The 20,777-nt window shown below is 43.8% G+C and overlaps 2 protein-coding genes and 1 long non-coding RNA gene across 15 annotated transcripts in view; 1 reads left to right on the top strand and 2 right to left on the bottom strand.

Annotated features, from left to right (window-relative positions):
• Nucleotides 1–8,807, bottom strand: part of YEATS2 (YEATS domain containing 2) — a 49,983-nt gene extending 41,176 nt beyond the window's left edge. For 3 of the 9 annotated variants that reach the window (XM_040612626.1, XM_040612631.1, XM_040612629.1), the window contains exons 1-4: nt 8,077–8,299; nt 4,890–4,987; nt 4,690–4,782; nt 1,365–1,607 (exon numbers count right to left, since the gene is read on the bottom strand). In XM_040612626.1, coding sequence (XP_040468560.1) covers nt 1,365–1,607; nt 4,690–4,782; nt 4,890–4,987; nt 8,077–8,176 — 534 coding nt within the window. In that variant the 5' untranslated portion in view covers nt 8,177–8,299. Of the gene's footprint in view, nt 1–1,364; nt 1,608–4,689; nt 4,783–4,889; nt 4,988–8,076; nt 8,301–8,321; nt 8,412–8,768 lie in introns of those variants that run through there. The other 6 variants (XM_040612625.1, XM_040612627.1, XM_040612628.1 and 3 more) reach the window with 4 other exon arrangements.
• A 278-nt stretch (nt 8,808–9,085) lies between these two features.
• LOC121096524 lies at nt 9,086–12,003 on the top strand. Of its 2 annotated transcripts, none has more exons than XR_005830559.1 (3): nt 9,086–9,174; nt 9,734–9,844; nt 10,790–12,003. It is a non-coding gene; the product is annotated as an uncharacterized LOC121096524 (long non-coding RNA). The 2 variants fall into 2 exon arrangements; XR_005830558.1 differs by lacking the exon at nt 9,086–9,174 and adding an exon at nt 9,183–9,488.
• Nucleotides 11,311–20,777, bottom strand: part of KLHL24 (kelch like family member 24) — a 29,949-nt gene continuing 20,482 nt past the window's right edge. For all 4 annotated transcript variants that reach the window (XM_040612519.1, XM_040612516.1, XM_040612518.1 and 1 more), the window contains 3 exons: nt 19,689–19,877; nt 19,087–19,275; nt 11,311–17,879 (listed from right to left, as the gene is read on the bottom strand). In XM_040612519.1, the coding sequence (XP_040468453.1) occupies nt 17,679–17,879; nt 19,087–19,275; nt 19,689–19,877 (579 nt within the window). In that variant the 3' untranslated portion in view covers nt 11,311–17,678. The remainder of the gene's footprint in view (nt 17,880–19,086; nt 19,276–19,688; nt 19,878–20,777) is intronic.

Raw genomic sequence — 20,777 nt, 5'->3', positions numbered from 1 at the left:
GAAGCGAATGCCGACAGATTAAGAGACTGCTGTTCTCTCACGAACAACAGGGTTGGTGCTGCAGCTTCCTGGAGCGCAATCCACCCAGCACTCATCAGACGAGGGTCAGCGTGGGGAGCACTATGACTCCTCTGTTAAGTCAGTGATGCCCCAAAGAAGCAAGGAGCCACAGAAGACTGGGATGGCTCCTGCTCCTCATCACTCCCTCAGCCACCTCTGGGCCACAGGCTGCATTGGTCGAAGACATACACAACTGCTCCACCAATGCCCCCAGTGCAGAAACAAGTACACTGGTCTGGTGGTTTATGATATAGGTGGGTCCACATTGTGTATCTGCCTTCTGCTATAGACCCTAGGCAGGATTTCAGCAAACTGCAGCCCTGTTATCAAGGGTGTCATGCTGCTCAGTGGAGGCAGAAATCGATGCTCTTTCTGCCATGTTATTACAACTTGTTCAGCTGCAGAATGCAGAGATATACCCATCCCTGGTTTGGGTTAGAGGCTCTACTCCTCTGGCAGGCCCGACAGCTTAAAAGAACTGAAAGGAAACAGAGGAATTTCATCTCACCTACTAAGGCACATTTCACCTGCAGTCAGTGAGAGAGCCTCCCTGGTGGAGCTAACTGCAGCGAACAGTTAGCATTTCTGAAGCTGCACAGCGAGCCATAAAGGGAATGGATCCAGGTCACAAAGAACCCAGAAAAAAGTATAGGGACACAATGAGAAAAGGCATTTTTAACCCGGGTCAGTCTGGCTGAGTTAAGCAAACAGTAACATTAGCACAACTGCAAGCAGCACCACCAAGAGAAAAACAAACTATCCACCCAGGCTCTACCAGCTCATGCTCCCAGGGTGAGCTAATCCACCGGCGTGACTATGTTTTCACCACAGTCTGCTGAGAAGGCCAAACCCCAAACTCCAGTGGTTCAACCACTCTGAGCAATGCAGTCCCCATGGGCACCCAAGGACAGGCAGCAGCATTACTTCTTAAAAACTCTGCTGGGAATGACACATCTTGGCTTTTCTCTCCAGGCTCTACCCTTCCAGACCTGACTTCCATCTGCACAGCAAAACCCTTTGCTCAAGCTGTGAAACTCCTCCTTCCCCAGAGGCTACCAACCACCACTGCCTGGCTGACCTCTCTGCTGGCCATGACTGAGTTAAAAGAGTTACCCAGGTTACATACACTTCAGTTGGCCTTACAGCAAAGCCAGGCTGAAAGAGTGGGAGCAAGCAGTTGGAGAGGGTAAGAAACAGATCTTCAGCAAGGTGGGTGAAAACATGAAGAGCTCCTGGTGCCAGCACTGAGTCCAGACAGAGCACACACGTCCAACAACTTGACCACCACTCGAGTTTTACTTTACCCGGCCAGTATTTCTGCTCTGTCTCTGGTCCAGGCTGTTTGTCAGCCGCTCGTCTGCATCCAAGTTGCTATTGTCTTTGTCCAGGAGAAAGTCATTGTGCTGAGAGAGCGAGTCACTCTCGGAGTGGTTGGCAGATGGAGTGTCTGAGCCCTGGTTAGCTGGAGACGATGATCTAGAGGGAGATTCCAAGAATTTCTTGATTGAAGGGTGATTAAGAATTGTTGCATCACATGACCTGGTGCCCTGCAACAAAGAGGTCAGGCAGATCCGGTTACTATTTCCCTGCAGTCCAGGTAAAAATAAAACTGTGCCAGAAGAGAAAAGGTCAATGTATGAAGAAAGAACAAATATTTAATCAGCTGCCCTGCAGGAAAAACATATGCTGCGGAAGATAAAAGCTTAAAATGGTTCTACAGAAACAGCACCCCACACTGAATCTGTTCCTTTAGACCCTGTGATCTCAGACACCCACCTGGTTATGAAAAGGACTGCAGCCAGCTCAAATACCTATAACGTCCCTTTGAAAATAACGTCTTCCCTCCCTGGGCCAACACCTACGGTCTTTTACCATAGAAAGGCCACAGCTGCCCGATTCTTGCAGGCAAGCAGGGTACATAAATGCATCAGGCTCTTTAGGTTTGATACTCCCTGGCAGTCTTGTCAATGCCTATGAGGCAAGCTACATAGCACCCTGTCTGCTCCCAAAGCGTAACAGAGGATAAAGAATAAGGTGCTTAGGCATGCTTGCAAACTTTCCTCAAAATGGACATCTCGAAGCTAAACATAGATCCTCCTGAACCTGCAAGGGGGAGGACAGGGCAGAGGAATGTTTAAATCTCTTTTGTTTTTTTCATTACTGTAACAAAGCCCATTGCCCCACCCCCACCCCCTTTTTTTTTTTTCTCTCCTGCATTTGTTTTAACTTCAGAAACAGCAAGGAAAACACTCATCACTCAAAGCAAGTGTCCCTTGGCCACTTCTCCCAGTCACCAGTATTGCCCATCACCTTGGTTTGATGATGAAACAAGTCAGCAGAAACACCCCTCTTACCAGCAGCAGTGCACCAACAGACAGACTCACTCTGGCTCCTGAAGCCACAGACTCACTCTAGAGTTCCTTTTCTTGCAGGCAGTACCAGCTGAAAGAAGCTTTTCCTCTTCCCTGCACAAATCACCCGCATCAGCCAGGACAGCACAATAATTCATGGGGAGGGGGCAGGTCACAAAGTAAAACAAATCAAGAAACTGATTTGGAATTATTTTGTTTGGTTGGTTTTTTTGTTGGTTTTGTTTGGGTTTTTTTTTCCTTTGCAGGGTTTTTTTTAATCCATATAAATTCCCTGATTCAAAATTCTGCCAACGTGATTTGAGGGGGTGACATGGGGACAGACACCAGGACCACTATGGAGCAGCAGAACTGCCCCTGAGAGGTAGTAAAAGTAGTGGAGTTAAACATTGTCCCACCTGGGACTCCAAAGTTTCATTTGAGAGCTTTCCTTCCAGTTGTCTGTTAGGTACATAAGTGAAGCAATTACCAACTCTCAATTACCTGCTTATGACAGTCATATCCATATATCCAACAGCAGAGGCACACACACAACAGGACCATAAAAACCCCAAAACACAAATCAAACCACCAAGAACCTCTCTCTTTTTTTAAAACCTCTAGTCAAGTAAAATGACCAACACTTGTCCACTAATTTGTGGGAAAACATAATAAACTAACTATACAGAATCATAAGCCTCAAAACCCAGCAAGCATTGGGATGAAGAACTGTTTATATTTATGAGAACAGGTTAGAAATTTGCAAATCATCTTCTTAGAGGTTCTGAATTAAACTGCAAAGACTCCCATTCTACCAGAAGCAGAAACAAGACAATCATTCACTGCCAAGTCAAACATACATTAAGCACACATTAAAATCAGGCAACAAAGAAAATTGAAAGCAGGAACAACTTCAAAACAAAACCAGAAATGATTGAGCCTGCATGCAAACCAGGACTTAAAAAAAAAAAAGTAAAAATGTAATTGCAGATACAGCTACATTAGCTCATAAAAACTACAGGAAAACTAAACAAAGCAAGGATGCGCCAGTAAACTTTGTGAATGCTTTGAAGCAATTACAAAAGCTGCTATTTCTGGCAAGCATGAAAATCAGCAAGGAAAAACCGAACACCCTGCATGGCAGAACGAGTAAAGAACAGGGGATGGTACAGCTCTTGCTGACACACGGTGACGCTGAACGAAAGTAGTTTCAAAGATCAGAATCTAGCTCATGTTCTTCAACTGCCTACACAAAAATCCAGGGGCGGAAAGAGGGATCTCCAAGCCTCCCAATACTACCACAACCTTTTTCAACTCCAGCTGCTCAGTCTAAGTTCAGTGAGGGAAAAACAAGCTAGACCTTTTTATTTTTACCCCACTCCAAGTCTTCTGGAAACCACAACAGGAAAACCAGGAGGATCAGTGTGAGCCACTGCTTTGAACAGAAATTCTCATGGGACTAGAGTAAAACCCAGGTCTGCAGCATCCACCTACAGCTTCCAAAAATCAGCTCAGATCTTTACTGGAAATTAGATCAACTCCCTGTACTGAAAGATGCTAACTAAATACCTATGCTGGTAGTGAACTACACGCCAATCTGCATGAGTCCGCATGAGCCATGAACACCCTGCAATTACCAGCCCACTAAGGACAGAGTGCTCAGAACTGGGGTTTCACTAACAGGGCTCGGGTTTGGGTTTTTTTTTTAATCCTGTTGTGAATTTTTAATCTCTCTGTGATATCTCCTTGATTTATCTCAGGCTTTATTGCTGCCATCAGTCTGTTCACCAAATCATTAACAGACTGGCTGCCAGGGTAAAAGGAGGATGGTGTCATGGCACTGCCCAAGCCTCAAGAAGTCTTGATTTTTATTTCCTGAGAGGTTCCAAAATCCATCTGCTTCCACTCTTTTCTTGCAAAATGGGAAACCATGTTCCCCACTTTTCATGGTTTTGCAAGGACAAACTGTGCAGTGTGTGAGAAGCAAGGTGCTCTCGTGCAAGAACTGATAAAAAAAAAAAAAGCACAGAGCATTTCAGAAACCAGAACTGAGGGCTGCTGAATGACTTTTCAACTGCTCCTTGAAGACTTTGCCAAGTACCTGAGGCCCAGCTGGTGATGCACAGGTGTCCTCTCCCACTGCCACCCCATTTGCAGATCGTATTCCACCATTTCAGAAAATCACATCTCAAAACCAAATATCAGCTGAACAACCAGTGAACTACACATCGTCCTTTGAAAACGTCCCCTAAAATCTTATTACTCCCAAAGCAATTTTTACCTCTCCAGCTTTAAGGAGACCAGCAGATGCATAATAGTTAGCCACAATACAAGCACGCAGCTTATCCATCATCCTTCTTGCTTCAATCAGGCGCTACAAAAAGAAGAGATAACATATAGTAACAGGTAACCACTGCAGCAATCCCTCCAAACCCCAATACACCAGGACCTTATGTATTTTTAAGAACAAAACCTTTTTACCTGATCTATAACTTCAATTTCATGTTCTTTACTCTTCATTTCGACGGCAAACTGTTCTTTTATAATTGTCTCAATCTTCTGCACAGCAACATCTCGAGCTGTACAAGGCCACACAGGGAAAATAAAGAAGGAGGAAGTTTCATATTTCTATTTTTGAGGCTCTATTTGAAAGCATAAACATCACAAATCATCATGGAATGAGAAGTGTAGGGATAGTAAGTTCAGCACATACAAAAAAAGGGAAGGATCATCTTTCTGCAAAAGTAAGTAATTTGTCTTAACAAAAACCACATGTATCTTTAAAAGCTGGCTTATGCAGAGAGCTATTTTTTCCCTTTTTAGGTCTGAGATGACAAATAACAGAAGATGGGAAGAACAGGACCAGTTTGTTTACTTCTGTCTCAGTAAAGCTGTAAACAGTAAAAGGAAAACTCTAAAGTACTATGGCCAAGTGCAGTTACTGCTGCGATTGCGCAGGAGTACACTGGAACGCTACGTACATTTTTCTGCTCTCTTTGGCCCGATTCATATCCAGGAAATTTACACCACATCATGCAGCAATAATAAGGCAAACTAGTACTTTATACGTTCAGCGCTGGCGTGAAGCGCAGCCTGCTCTGGAGCGCCTACAAGCCTTTTATTACCCACAAAGGAAACTACAGTATCGAAAGCTGGTCTACCTCTTACAAAACCCACTTCCAGCACAGCAGTCAAAAAATGTTAGCCTTTCAGTAGTTTATTGACCTCGGTAGAAAGCAAGTAGTTCAATATTTCAAACTGTGCAAATACATTATGGAAATTAGCAGCTAAGAACTAAATTGGCATCTCATTGTGTTTCTCTCAAACACGTATAAACACAGAAAGAACAATTCTTTTTGCTCTACACCTACTGTAGACTTTAATACTTCCCTTCCTTTATATCACCTCGATTATATCAAGGGGGTTCAAACAACACCTTTTTTATCAAGTTCTAAGCAAGAACTTGGAAAAGCAGGAACTGTACTTCTAGAAGAAAGCACGGAAAAGGTCCTCCAGCCTGCGTCAGAAGTACAGCGACCCCACTGCAAAGCAGACCAGAGAAACAGCCCGGGTGCCTCTGAAAAAGGTCTCACATTGTTTCTACGTGGAATAGGAGGCAACAGCAGCAAGACTTTGTTTTGAGCTTCAGAGGAAGCATTTGTTTTACTAAAGGGTACATAGCTGTTTGAAGAGGTTTCTAATATCCCAATAGAAAGAATAAATAAATCAAAAGCAAGTCAAGACTTTGCTGCTATGCTCCAGCTAGCATACATAATCTTACCATCTGATCAGGTACCTGTAACAGGAGTAAGGCAGCTGATGCTTGTATATGCAACAGGGGTACCCTAAATATTTTTACTTATTTCTAGATACACGTGCATATATATGTATATTCTAGGACCAGAAATAGTTAAAGCCAACGTTAAAAAAAAATTACGGTTGAACCTGTGTGAGTAATGCAAATCTAAATACCAGAGGGATATAATTTTCCTCCAGCCATGAACACCATGCCTAGGAAATTCACATGTAAGGCTACACTTAAAATAAACCTGCACAGGTTAAGGTATGAGACACACAGTTCAGACAGGGACAACTGCATCTCTTCCCGAGATTGATGCTATGCAACACCAGCATTATGATAACTAAAGCACTTTAGGATTTGTGGTTCCATTACAGAGGCTTTTAAGAACACTTTATTTTTATATTTTTCCCAGCTTAGTGTCAACCACAGTCCCTAATTAAGATCGTGCTAGTGAAATTTGCATACTTAAGGAATTCTTGTATTGAAAGTCCAAGATCTTCCACAAGAGCAAGAAAGAAGTCAATTTGGAGGAGAAGACAAAGTTCACTTTGGCAAGGACAGTTTTGCAAGGCCCTGAGACTTTGCCTGCTAATTATTAAGCCCTTCTGAAAAGTTGCTTCAGAAGCAGATCAAAAATCTGTCTGCAGTCCCTGGGACACTCCACCACAGAGGGTAGCAACTTCTGGCAGCCAGGCAGGGCAGGCAGCTGGGAGTGGTGAGGCTCTTCTGCCACGGCCAGCTCCAGCACAGCTTCACTGTTGGGGCCCCGAACCAACCTGGCAGACAGGACCTGCCCAGCAACACATTCAACTCAGAGTTCGGCCTCCTCAGACCTGTCCAGCTGTATGCCATTGTCCAAAGCATCACCCACAAAGCCATCATCTGTCCCACTCCAACTGGCAGCGCTGGCATCCTGCTCTGTTCCTGGATCTTCTTCAGATCCCACAGCCAGCTTCGGTTTTCTCACCTCCCTGTTTGTCAGCTCCTCCCATCACGATTCTCTCACTAGCTGTGCTATGCCAAAAATCACTAGCCTACTCCCTGTCCCAGGGGCAAGAAGCTCTATTCTCATTTGCCCAGAGATGACTGCAACCTGTCCCTGGCACCCTGCCAACAGGCTGGTTCCCAAAGCAAGCATATCCAAGCGTGCCAAACACAAACCTACTCATCCAGCTACTCTCTACACTACACCTTCTTTATCCACCTTTCGTTCAGTCAAGTAGCTGCTCCTGCTCCTCCTCCTCCCTTGCACCTTTCAAAGCCCCTTCCTCCTCCCTAGCTGACCCCTTCTATGCTGCTCCCTTTCACTTTATCTGACTCCTCTTGCAAACATCTGTCACCTTCCGAGAGCCACTCTACCTACCACAGGGTTGTGGACTTCTCTTATTCCTACTGCCGGGTCATGGATTGCTCCCCCCCTGCCATGCTGTGCTGCGACCTGTATCCCCCAAACTACCAGATAATCTTTCTGGAAACTGCAAAACAGGTGCACAGTCAGGAGCACATCTCAGCATGGGTAACTGCTGGGAAGATGCATCGGCAAATAATACTTCAGCAAGCAACGGGAACCAAAGCACACGGCTGGGGCCCTGGAGGGCTGGGGTCCTGGAGGGCTCGTGCTCTAGCTGCTACCACGCACCAAAGCCTGTGTCCTCACACCTTACTTACGGTTCAGCTAGTGGGTCGGAACCGCACCGTGTATGACAATCACACGTTCGTTTGGTAGTTCAGAGGTATCGCTAGCTCCCTTCCTCCGACCCCTCAGCTCCTACCCCGGCCCCTTCCCGCCCCGTCCGCAGGCAGCACGCACACCCCCAGCATTTCTAATTCCCGCCGGGAGACCCCTTCACTTCGGCCAGCTCCTACCTGACTGCTCGGCCGCTTTGTAACGCTTGTTGGGATGCACGACAGTGATCTCCTCGTAGTCGGGGTCCTTCTCCGCGATCACTCTCTTGATCCCAGACATGTTCTCCCCACTGCTCCATTGAGAAGAAAAATAAAAAGCATTAAGGTCACCCACCGCGACCCCCCGGGCAGGCTCCCACCCCCGAGCCCGGGCAGGCCTGCGGCCGGGTCGCCGGACACCCCTCCCCCCGTCGCCACAGGTTAACCTGCAAAGCCCAGCACGGGGGCTTCAAGGGGCACCGCCCCGCCGGGGGTCCCCGCTGCCGGGCCGGGGTCTGCCGGGCGGCCCTGGGGGTGCGGGGGGGGGGGGGCTGGCCTCCCGCCCCTCCCGCGGCGGGCTCGGTCCCGCCCCGCCCCGCGGCCCCTCCGAGCCGGGGGGACGGCGCTTCGACCCCTTGCGCGCCCCGCCGGGCCGTGGGGCGGCAGCGGGAGCCGTGTGAGGTGAAGCCGAGGACGCGGCGCACCAGGGGCCCGCCCGGGGGGCGGCGGGGCCGGTGTCGGGGCGCCCCCTCAGCGCGCTGGGGGCGGAGCCGGGCCCCCGCGCGGCCGGGCCCACGTGCGCGGCGGCGCCGCTCCCCTCCCCCCGCCGCGCACACAAAGCCGCCGCGGCCGCGCGCTCCTCCCCCCCCGCCCCCGCCCGCCCCGCCGCTCACCCGCGCTCCGCCGCGCGCCGCCCGGCCCCGCCGCCGCCGCCACCGGCCGCCCCCGCCCGCCGCCCCGCCCCGGGGCGCTCAGCGCCGGCCCCCGCCGCCCCGGCCCTCCACCACCGCCAGCAGCGCCGCCGCCGCCATGAGCGCAGGGCCGTGTGCCGGGCTGCCCGTCAGCCGCCGGGGCGGGGCCCGCGCAGGCGGACAGCGGCGAGGGGGCGGGGCGGGGCCGGCGGCCTCCCCGGGCGGGGGTCCCGCACCTGCTGCCGCGGGCAGGTGCCGGCGCGGCGGGGGCAGCGGCGCGGGGGGGCTCGGGGGGGGGCGGGGCCGTGGGGCCTCCCTCAGCGCGGCGGTGGCGGCGGGCGGCCGCCTCCCCTCAGCCCCGCGGTGAGCGACACCGAGAGGCTCCTGTGTGGGTATATTCATATATTGGCCGAGTCTTGACTTACTGGGTGGAACAACCGCATTGTTATTAGTCATAAAAGTTGAGAAAGACGTTTCGAGACGGAAGATGTTCAGTGAAAGGCTGACAGTTCGCCAAAAAACCAACGAAGAGGCGAGGCCTGGGCTGAGGGAGGCGTGAGGTGCCGACTGAGGGGACGGCGTCCCCCGCCCACACAAGGCTGCTGAAGGGAGTTCCTGCCCTGATCTGACTAAAAATAGGCTTCAGGAAAATCTCATACCGTACTTACTGCTTGCCGTATCTCATAGTCCCTCAAATCTGAGGTAAACCTGCCCAAATCTGCGTAGTTAATACTGCAGCGGGGGTTGGGGTTTGGCCGGGCTGTAGCACCTGCCTGCGGCAGCCCCACGGCCCATGTAGCAAGCTGCTAACTGGCAGAAATTAACGTCCCGCTCAGAGGTGTACTTGCAGCTCATTTATGAGGCCACTAATTTGCAAGTGTATGCTGAATGTTCAAGGCTTATCCCTTGAATTCCTTTATTTATTTATTTATTTATTTTTATTTCAGGACCACTACTACAACAGCTTTCCGACTCCTTACAAAGCAACAAACGTGAACTACAACAAATCGATGGAGACTCTTCTTGTACTCGCATTTGTATCATGCTCATCAGGAAAAGTATGTATGTAATGTAGTTCAATTTTATTTTCTTCCTCCTGCTTTATGGAAAGAGGAAGAAAAGGCTGCTGTTGAAATATTGCTACCAGTTGACTACATTTAAGACACACCTTAAGGTGGGCTTCCAGTCCCTCAAAAATACTTCCATTGCTTTGCAGTCTGTGGATTCCCTCTCAGGCAACTTCCAGAAAAGTAAATTTCTGCAAGCATTGAACTTGGGTTGTAACTTACTTTTGGCACCACAGCAAGAGCCACTTGGTTGCTGTAAATAAGCCTGGCTGCAGTGTAGAACTGCAGTAGACACTGTTGGCTTGCCAAGTTTTATTTCGTGTTAGAAGGTATTTGAAAACCACTACATATCCCAATAGTACTGACATACACTCCCTCATCTCTGTGGGGGCAGGTTCAAAACTATTGAAACTAGTGCAGCTACTTCAGTCTTCTGCATCTCAAAACTGCAAAAAACCCCCATGAAGGATGTATCAGTATTATCGTGTCCATTTAAGTAGATTATATTAGAATGCAGAATTTCTGGCACTATTTCTACGAAAAGCTTCTTTTACACTTCTGTGTCAGAGACACAGAGTATATCGAGTTATCAGGGCCCCAGTGCCTTGGTCTTTATTTTTTGTATATCCAGAACACCCCATGTCTGAATACATCACCAGGAATAGACTTGTGATATAGATCAACATGGGCTACAGTGCAAAGCTATGGAAGCTGTATTTGACTGCCACAATACCTACAAGAAGTGTTTTTGGGAAGGTGGCAGGACTAGGATTACATGAAGGACAAGTTCCAAGTCTGAGATCCAGAATGCATGTTATAGGGAAGAGGAACACAGGAGTACAGATTAGTGTTCCACTAGAAAACATGTTAAAGATGGATTAATCTGTAAAAAAAAAAAAAAAAAAGATATTAAACCAAATGCTTTCTTCGTATCAGTTCAGCTGCAGGTGTACCTCTCCATCACAGTCTGAACCCTTACTCTGCCATCTGCAAGTGGAACCTTGAGATAGGCAAGTTCTAATTTTAAAATAAACTTTCTATAGGACTCTTTTCAACCTGTGTTGTTGCCAGTCACCTCCCTAGCATTGTTACCTTTTCCAGATCTCTCATGCTGGTTTTGTCTTCCAAGTCTGCTCATCACAACACCCAAGACTAACCAGTATTTCACATCCCACCCCCTGGCTGTATCATTTTTCTCTTTTAAGTTTACTCTTCTGCATGGCCTCCAGCTTGCCTTTATTCACATCAATAGTAAGTTCCATGAGGAGGACAGAAAGATGACCAGGGAAAACACCTAGACTGGGAGAGAGAAGGACGGACTGACTGACAGATACGGAGACTGCAAAGCGGCAGAATCGAAGTGAAATGAACCAGAAAAAACAGGAAGGAGTTTCCTCCTTGCACCACCAAGCCCCACCCTGGAACTTCTCATAACCTAAATAAACCACAGCAAACTATTGAAAAGGCAAATGTTTATTAGGTACACTGAACTTTAAAAAACTTTTGTAGATTATGCAAGAAATAGATTTAAATATAACAGGTGTTATTGCAATTGTGCTACATTACAAAATCACTTTTCTACTGTCAGCACAATCCGAAGATCTTAATGTTATATGCGAGATAATGTAACATTGAGTCTGGCACACTGTAAGTGGTCTGCACTTTATTTGTTCAAATGTCATTTGTGCTGCACCAGGTTTTTCTTGAAGACAAGATGAGCTCTTCAGGCAACTATGCCTTTTATGTTTCTGTAAATAAAGGAACTGGCAAGGAATAACATGAACTGCTGTTTTCCTCAGCAAAAAAGGAAAATCAAAACATGATTTCAAGTGAAGATAAAATATCATAGGAGTAACAGTTCAGGAGGTAAACTCTCTTTCCACAGCCAAATAGCTCCTACAATCCGACTCCAAATTGCTACAGGTGCTCCAAAAGGAGAATGACTCATAGGTCCAGCATTTACACAGATGAAGTTAGTAATAGTACATTACATTCAAGTCTCTTGATTTGCTTATTGCCATGCTGCACCATATCACTGCTTCATATTATGTATATTGAACAAGAGGTTCATGACTGACAAGTCAGAGCATTCAGAAATATTGCAGAAGCTATTGACTAAAACACAAGACTGTACATGTTATGGACAAGAAGTCAAAGACTGAACTCAAATCCTTCGTCACCAAGGAGTGCTAGAAACAAAACATAGGAGAAAACCAAGTACCAATTTCCCTAGATTAAATCTGCCATAGCACTGCAATAATGGAAGCATTCTAGGCATATTCTAAACAAGAGGTTTAACTATTCTAGTTAATGAATGGCAAGATTTGTTTCTCTTAGAAGCGCATCAACAGTCTAGACAGCAAGACCGATCCTAATAAAGATAAACTGGGAGAAGTAATCCAAGCTCTTTTTCACAATAGATAAAAATATAGGTAAATTCAAGGCACAGGTATTTTCAGAATTAACACACATTATTTTCTTTGGAACTAATAATACAAAGTAAGCCATAATTACATGCTGTACACAGGGGCTCTTATGTGCATTACTTATAACAGCACTACCAGAAAATGATCACAAAATTACTCACACGCGCAGATGTGCGCACAATAAACATGAGCATAGACTGGAGCACTACATTAGGAAAAAAAAGAGAAATGTTCCTGTAAATAAGAGTTCTTAGTAATGTTATCAGGATGATACACTTTGAGTAACATGAACTTATGTGTAACATAGTTATGGAAGACTGCTGACGCAAGGCCAGCATGCAGAGAACCTGTGATTCACACATCTGGTTTGGGGTTGGCAGGAGGCTGCTTACTGTTTTGTGGCAATGCGCATAGCACTGACACAACCATCATAAACTGACAGTCAGATCCATTTTTATTAATGCCACCTGAAATAATTCAACACTGAGAAAACTTGCGCGCTGGATGTATTTAAAAAGAAATTACTGCTTGGCCCCCAACCAGACAGCAAATGTCTGCTTAAAAATCTCATCTAATCTTGTAGACTCCTTTTCTATGTTGCTCAGTTTTTTTTTTAACCAGGCACAACAAACCATTTCATTTGTGCTTTCTTGTGTGCACAAGACTACATTCAGATGAAAATACTCATTTTGCCTCACAGTGATCAAGTCTTGTGAGTTTCTTAACGCTCTTGAATTGGCTTTTGCCATCTTCAATGGTAGAAAAAGCCCCACATATGCTTGCCCGGATGGGCAATTCCGAAATACAAATCTTTGGCTTTCCTGAACGCTGCCACTAGAAGACTGTGACCATATAGGCATCTTTATCACTCAGCTCAGTTCACCAAGTTGACAAATGCGAAGTATTTTTACCAGCTGAGTTTCAGCACCTGGAATTGGAAACTTACGAGCATCCAGAACATCTTGGTTTAGGCGAGCCCAGCCAAACACACAAACCCCAAAGGCAGTGTGTTTCCTCCTGGTATCTCTCACCTTGCACCAATGAGTTTCTCTCATCTCTCTCTTTGGAGCTTGGACTAAGTTCACAGCTCTGCCTAGCTGCCAGGGGTGACTGTTCCAGCACACCACCGTGCCTTGGTCTGAAGGGGAACGTGAAATCACAGGGAGTGGGACTGCTTCTTGTTTTGTCCTTGCAGTTCAAATAAAACAAAAGCATGATAAATTGAGTAACTATCTAAGATAATGTGGTAAACTCCTATTTTGAGGAAGAAGCTGGAGCAGTCAGCAGTGTCCTTACTCTGAAGCACAAGCGACCAAAGCTTCCTCTGAACTGCTGTCAAGGTGAGCACCTCCTCTCCCTACATCGTCAGCCTCTCTCAAAAATGTGCAGTATTAAAAATACCATTTAAAAAGCTTGACTAAATTATGATAAGGGTTCATATCAACATAATCTGCATTAAAGACACCTGTGCTTCAGAGAATAGGAACAAAAGCAATCTTTGATGAGAACTGCATTGGTGCCAATTAAAGTAAGAAAGTAACTACAACTCTGGACCCTTGGTGCCAAAAGCGGAAAGCACAGTGCCCAATCCTCAAAATGCATACCAGGCACACAGTATAACATGAATCATCTGATGGTAAAAATGGAAGAGATTCCACAAAATATGCCTACTTAAGCATTACCAAGAAGGGAGCCTACAGGCAAAACAATGATTACCAGGCAAAGTTACATGCTCAATGGCTGCAAAATGAGGGAATGCATGGTATGTCTAAAAGCGGAAGACTATGAGCTCTGCTGTAATGCAGGACTGATGTTACCTATTCAGAACCTTCTCGAAGTCAGGCTGCAAAAAGCATTGACTTTCTTTTCAATTAACATCATACTGCTAAGAACAGAAGGATGTAATTCATGAAGTGGACATCAAAATTGAGAGGAAAACATTTACCCTTATTTAAGACTGAAATACTTGATTTCTCTAATTATCTGTTTAGTGGGGTGAAACATTAGACAACTCTTACAATTTTTTTTTTAGGTGTGACTTGAGATACTTGAGCCCTCTTGCCATGTATGGTTAGACTGAAGTTACATCTTTGTGCAGAGGTACCAAACCTATTATGTTTTTTTCCATCATAAAAAAACATTTATGATGGAAATCTTTTGATTATACTAGATGACATAAATAGTTTTCTCTCCTGAGACAAAAAGACCCCAACTTGCTGCTCAAGCCCATAAACTAGAAGCAGCCAGATTGCACATAAACTACAAGCGTAATAGTGAGAGTTTAAATCTTTGAACTCATCTATACCTAAGTGAAATGCATCGGAGAACAGGTGGCTCAGCAGTGCTACTTCCAAATTAATGCATCCTTCTAGAAAAACGGTAAGTTTTCGTTAAGCCAAAGTTGAATTGTTCTTTTCTAGTACATCCAAAAATAATTTTCTAACAGAGCAGGCCATAAGTGCAAATTATTTACAGTTAACGAACAAAAAAAATTTCACTGCTTGTTTTAGGGAAATCATTGCATGAATAACTGCCATTTTAGCAATGCTCCACACATGTAACTGTTCAGCATTGAATATAGGTTCTCAAGAATTGTAAGCAGAAGTTTTCTTCTACATCTACATTTCTGCATTTGCTGGTTCATTAAACACTGTCATTTTCAAAATAATAGGTAACAGTACATACATTGTTAAGAAAAGACAACTAAACTATAAAGTGAATTTTCAAAACCACAGAAAGCAGTATCTTGTTATTTACAGAGTAGTGCAGTATTATGAACAGGTTAGAAGATATCTATACATAAACAACATTGTTCTACAGAATAAAGAATGTTTAAAACCAGTTTAGCATGACAATCAACATTAGAAGTCTCAATACAAGCAAGAAGGAAATCAAAGGAAAGGAGAATGTTTTTTAAATTGCACCTCTAATTAAGTGCTCCTATCATTTTTTACATTTTCATTTACAATGATGGCACTAGTTACATACAGTGTTAGTATACAGTATCAGTTACTGGGCAATTACCATTGCTATCAATGGACCTTATTCACAGGTACTGAAATTACCTTTTTAAAGTAACACTTGGTAAGCAGAAACACAAGGAACTTAGAAAAGGATTAATTTATCTGACTCATTTGTCTTACATTACCAAGGGACTTCATCTTTTTTAGGGCAATGTGAATGTACATGCTCAGGGACCAACTTCCTAATTACATCACTGATACACAGAAATTTGTATTTTATCAGTATTTTTAACATATACAAAGCAGTGTTTGGTATTCAGTCAGAACCTGAAATTTGTGTCCTTTCCTGAGGTTACAAGTTAATGCATCACAAAGTGCAGCTCCCAGTGCTCTTTAAAAGTCATGACCATATCTTATGGAAAATGCTGACTCCCAGTTTGGCATGGCTTCACTGAGGGTCAGAATTTCCATCTCATAAAGAAATACTCTGGGAAAACAGATGAAGAAAGTCCAGCGGAACAATGTTCCAGAGATGGTGCTTGTTTTCACCCTCCTGAGCAAGCACGGAGACCAGAAGCCTGAGGCCAGGGCTGTCTCTGCAGGGGCCTTATGTTTTGGGTTTTTTTTTCCCCTGCCCTGGCACTGACCAACTTCCTTACTGGCTGCTGTCCTCAGAATTCCTTTGAAGGGCAGTTCCTGAGGTTTTTGGCGATTAACAGGAAATTGGTACACAGACAATCCTATTCATTCTCCAACTCTCAAGTGCTACTTCAGTTTTTACGAACTTGTGCCTCAACTATGCAACTGTGTACTGGAAATAAAGAGTTCTAGTACAGAAATCTAGGAAGGACTTAAAAAAAATACGTTTACTTAAAAAAGGGGGGGAAAAAAAAAAAAAGATGAGGGGACAGGACAATAAAATACAGGCCCCTTCTAGGCTTCAAAACTATCCAGAACATGTTATGTGGGAGTTACCTCATATGGCTACATGGATAGGTCCACAGTTTTTTTTCTGGTGATAGGAAGGAACTTTCTAGAACTACTTTATCTGTGGCCAAGCAGCTTATACAGTAGTTTAACTGTGCTAAAGTAAGTGATTGTCTGAAGAAAAGCCAAGAAATACTTGGCAGGTACCCTGCCATCTCTGCAGACAAGATATCTGAAAGACCAATTTATAAGCTGTAAGCTGCAACCCAAGTCCCCACCTCTATCATCAGGTAATTTATCATGGGATTCAGAAAAGCAGAAGAATCCAGAATTCATCATCCCTTATTTCTTGAACAGTTTAGAGATACTTTGCAGTGAGCAAAGAGTGAACCCAGTAATTTTCAGACTTCAGCCATACTATTGAAAAAGTTAAAAACTAGGATTCAAAATTTGCTTCACACCCTGATGGGTCTATGCAGTGTGATGTAAATTAAATAAATACTAAGCTTTGCAGTCCACTCAAATGCATTAATCTGCCTTCTTCCCATGTGGTCTGCAGGGCAGCTGAGATCCAGCTTTAAAGAAGTGAGATAGTATGAGTGCGTACACATGGCACTTGGGGACATGGTTTAGTGGTGGACTTGGCAGTGTGAGGTTTACCGTTGCACTCTACGATCTTAAAGGTCTTTCCCAACCCAATGATTCTATGATTCTATGCCTACAGCCCAGTGGTCACTCATTTTCCATGTCATGGAGCCTTGTACTTCTGATGAACATTGAGCAACACTATGAATAAGGTCCATAGTGTTAAGGCACACAATCGTCACTGCAGCATGTCGCAGTGGCTCACTCAACAACCAGTTTCTCCTTCAGAAAAAAAGCATTCCTCAGATTCTAGTATTTGTCCTATGCAGTTTGGGTTTTTTGGTTGTTTTTTGTTTGTTTGGGTGGCTTTGTTTTTGTTTTTTAATTCCAAACCATGCATAATCCAACATAAAATCTACGTGGTTAAGCCAAGCAATCTGCTTGTAAGAATGCTGTGCATATGAATTATGTAAGTTTTTTTTAATTGTAGTTTGTTATCCTAGATGATTCTCTGGAATTTACTTGCCTATGTATTTTTCCAATTAGCAGAACCTGAAACACCTCGCAGATACCACTTCTTAGGACACAGGCACAAATGCCTGTGAAGGCACTTTCTCCAAAAAGCTTCCAAGAATTTAATTACTAATCACATATAGGAAAAACTTGGTGAACACCAGTACAATGTACTACTACTGCTCTTGTATCAGAGCCCACAGCAGATACAACTGAACTCTGGTTACTGGATAGATTTGTAGACTTGTTTTGTAAGTTAAATTAACCCTTTTTCTAAAGGCACAGGATATAATTTTCGTATGACACTTAGGCAGGGAAAGGGTATTTTCCCATTTCAGGAATCTTTAAAAAGCCTGTCTTGCAGCAGACCACTGGATTCATTCATGCCATCATCTTCTTTTTTCAAGAAAATTACAGTTTAAAGCCTTTTTCATTAAATCTATGAATCGTCACACAGCCATGATATGATACTGGCCTGGGCATGGCTGCTACTCCTGTGATAATGCCCGTTGCAGGGTCATAACAAAGAATAGTGTCTGTGGCTTCACCATTTTCTCGTCTTCCACCAAGGATATAGATTTTTCCGTTACACACAGACATGCCACAATTCTCCTGTTTCAAAATACACAAAGGAATACATGATTAATGAAAAAACAAGACCTCAAATCCTGCTTGTCTACCCCAGTGCAGGAGGACAGCATTGTGACTACCATTTGTTAACAGACTGGCCTATACTCTCCTGAAAGGGCCAACGCAGAAAGCACAATAGCTGGGGAAAGCAGCAGCACAATCCTACGGAAAAATCCTACAGAAAGAACTACTTCAGGTCTAAGCCTTCACTACACAGCTCAGACAAGGCATACAATGGCATACAACAGAATACAGCCGAACACTGTACTTACCATTTAAACATCTGAGATAAGGAAAGGAGGAGAGAACAAAGGTTTTCAGAAGAGGGACAACAGTAGGTACTATTAGTGCAAAAAAATGTGAACAAGGAGAAGCACCTTAGAGGAGTAATAGATTAGGAAGAGGGATTTAAACAGGGGAGAGGAAAAAAGCCATGACTAAGAAAAGAATGCATCAGAAAAAGAATCCTATGTCTTACTTGAAACAAAAAGAGATAGCATTTTATTTCTTCCTTAAAAGCAGGCATGAAAAAAAAAATCAGTTAAATAGAGAACACAGATCAAAACAAAGGAATAGAGAGAAGGCCAGGAAAAAGAAGAACAAATTTATGTTAAGGTAGATAAGGTAGAGTATGTGATTGGTGCTTTAAAACGTAAGGGAAAATTAAGTGATATACATGCACTTTACTACTGAGGGGATACATTTTTGAATTCTGCTCAGTGTTCCATACACGGAAGTGATACAGCTCGTGCTGCTGAAGTCGACACTTTCTGTGACAAATTAGTTTTTTTCACACTGTAAAAAACCTCCTTCAGTATTTTTTGTCACATTGAAAGGCTTTAATCAATTATAAAGGAAGTTACTATCTTCAGTCTAAATTAAAACATGTAGCGTAACTTGACAGAGATCAATTCCAACACAATTAAAACATCATCCATTATACTGTTACATTGTTCTCCAACAGTAACTGCTCTCAAAAAAAGTCTGGACTGGCTAACTGACACCCAACTGAAAAGCCACTGGGTTAGAAACTTCCTCTTCTGTGAGGTTTTGAACTATACAGATGAAGTAGTAAAGCAAATATGGAATCAGAGATGCAGTTTTAACAGGCTACTCATTTCATGCCAAGATATTAATGAAAAAAACTCAAAACCTTTCAGATGTCTAGAGGCTTTTTAGTGTTAATTACCTGTCTGCTGAATGTATTCTGTACATGCATCCAGTAGTCCTCAACTGGATCATAGCAGTATATTGCTTTGGTAAGCCCACCAGCAACGTAGATCAGGTTGTTTAAAGACACTGCTGTAATACATCTTTTTGCGATAGGGATAGTTGCACGGAGCAACCAAGAATTAGTATCAGGATCATAAGACTGAACCTGGAAACAAATACATGCATTTCAGTTTAAAAACCTCACTGAAATAATAACCTGGCACACCCACCCAGGTTATACATGAAGAGCCCAAGCAGCAATACCTGGTGGGCAATACCTCACCAAGAAAACAGAAGTCAATATAAACACTGGTACATGTATCAGTAACATCTACATATGCACTATATTCAGCATGATTTTCCTAACACGCAGGTTTAAGAATTCACAGAACTTATGAACAAACTCCCCGGTAACTGTGTACTACTGAGTTAACATTCTCTACTCTGTATTTTTTGTATTATAATAATTCCATATTCCATTCAGCAAAACAATTAAAACAGATCTCTGTACGACCTGGTTTTAAACCAGCAGTACTGTTTACCATGGATAGAAGATGCAATCAAATACAATTAACTGACCTTGTCAGAACATGTGTTGTCATCAGGACCACCCCCAATCACAAACAGTTTGCCAACACAGCTGGTGACTGCAGGAGAACTCACAGCTTCTTTAAGGGGAGCCACCTCTGTCCATCGATTAGAAAACGAATCATAACACTCTACGCTGCTGAGGCGGTTTTGCCCATCATATCCTCCAACAACATATACCTATGCAAAGTGGTGAAAACTATCATCATTTCGTTTCTAGAATGGTTATTACATTTAAATATGAAATTAAATTAAAGCTGCAATAATTCTAATTGGCTAGGTTTGTGAAGGGATACTTTCCTCAAATGTGTAATTTATATACAGGAGGAGAAGCATATGGTCTACAAATAATAGGTAGAGACTCCCTGGAGAGTTCCATTCAGTCACATGTGGAATGACACTGCAAACACACTTCCAAAGCATAGTATTATTAATAGTGAGCTAGAAACTTCCTATTTGAATGGCATTTGTTAAAAAAGGCACTTCTCTGCATTTCTCTTTTTCTACAGATTACATTCAGCAACAGCAGCAGCAAAAGTCCATATGAATTTACCTTTGTTTTTCTGTGTTTGGCTTTTTTCCTACTTGCTTACAGAAATTTTTCTTCCTCACAGTTTGTAAGCTTTGCTTTACTTTCCTGTTGCTTCTCTTGTATTTAAGCAGCAGAGCTCATTATTATTTTATCTACCTTCTTCCCTCTGTTTGCTCCAGCTGCAAGCCTCACCTCTTAAGAAGTCCATTAATGGAATCCCCACAAGCACTTGATCCCAACTACTACTTTTATGTTAAGGCATATAAACAAAACTTCCCATTTCCCCACAGCATACATCTGGTTAGATTTAATATAAAATGTAAGTATAAAAACAAAAGAGCACAGAGCTGTCACTCAGAGCAGTACCAATTTCTGTTAATAACTGCATAAACTTATTCTGACAGCACCTTTGAAGTACAGGCAAATTCAGATGCTTCTTTGCTTCTTGGAGATAAGAAAAAACAGGCCCCCCCCCCGCCCCTTCCCCAGACCTGAGGGGTAACATGATTTCATGTCCACAGGTAGCAGCTGACTGATAACAGATTAAT

Source organism: Falco naumanni, chromosome 13 (genome assembly GCF_017639655.2).
Source record: "Falco naumanni isolate bFalNau1 chromosome 13, bFalNau1.pat, whole genome shotgun sequence".
In the NCBI taxonomy this organism is placed as follows: domain Eukaryota; kingdom Metazoa; phylum Chordata; class Aves; order Falconiformes; family Falconidae; genus Falco; species Falco naumanni.
The sequence above is the reverse complement of the archived record's forward strand: the minus strand, read 5'-3'. Positions and strand labels throughout refer to the sequence as shown.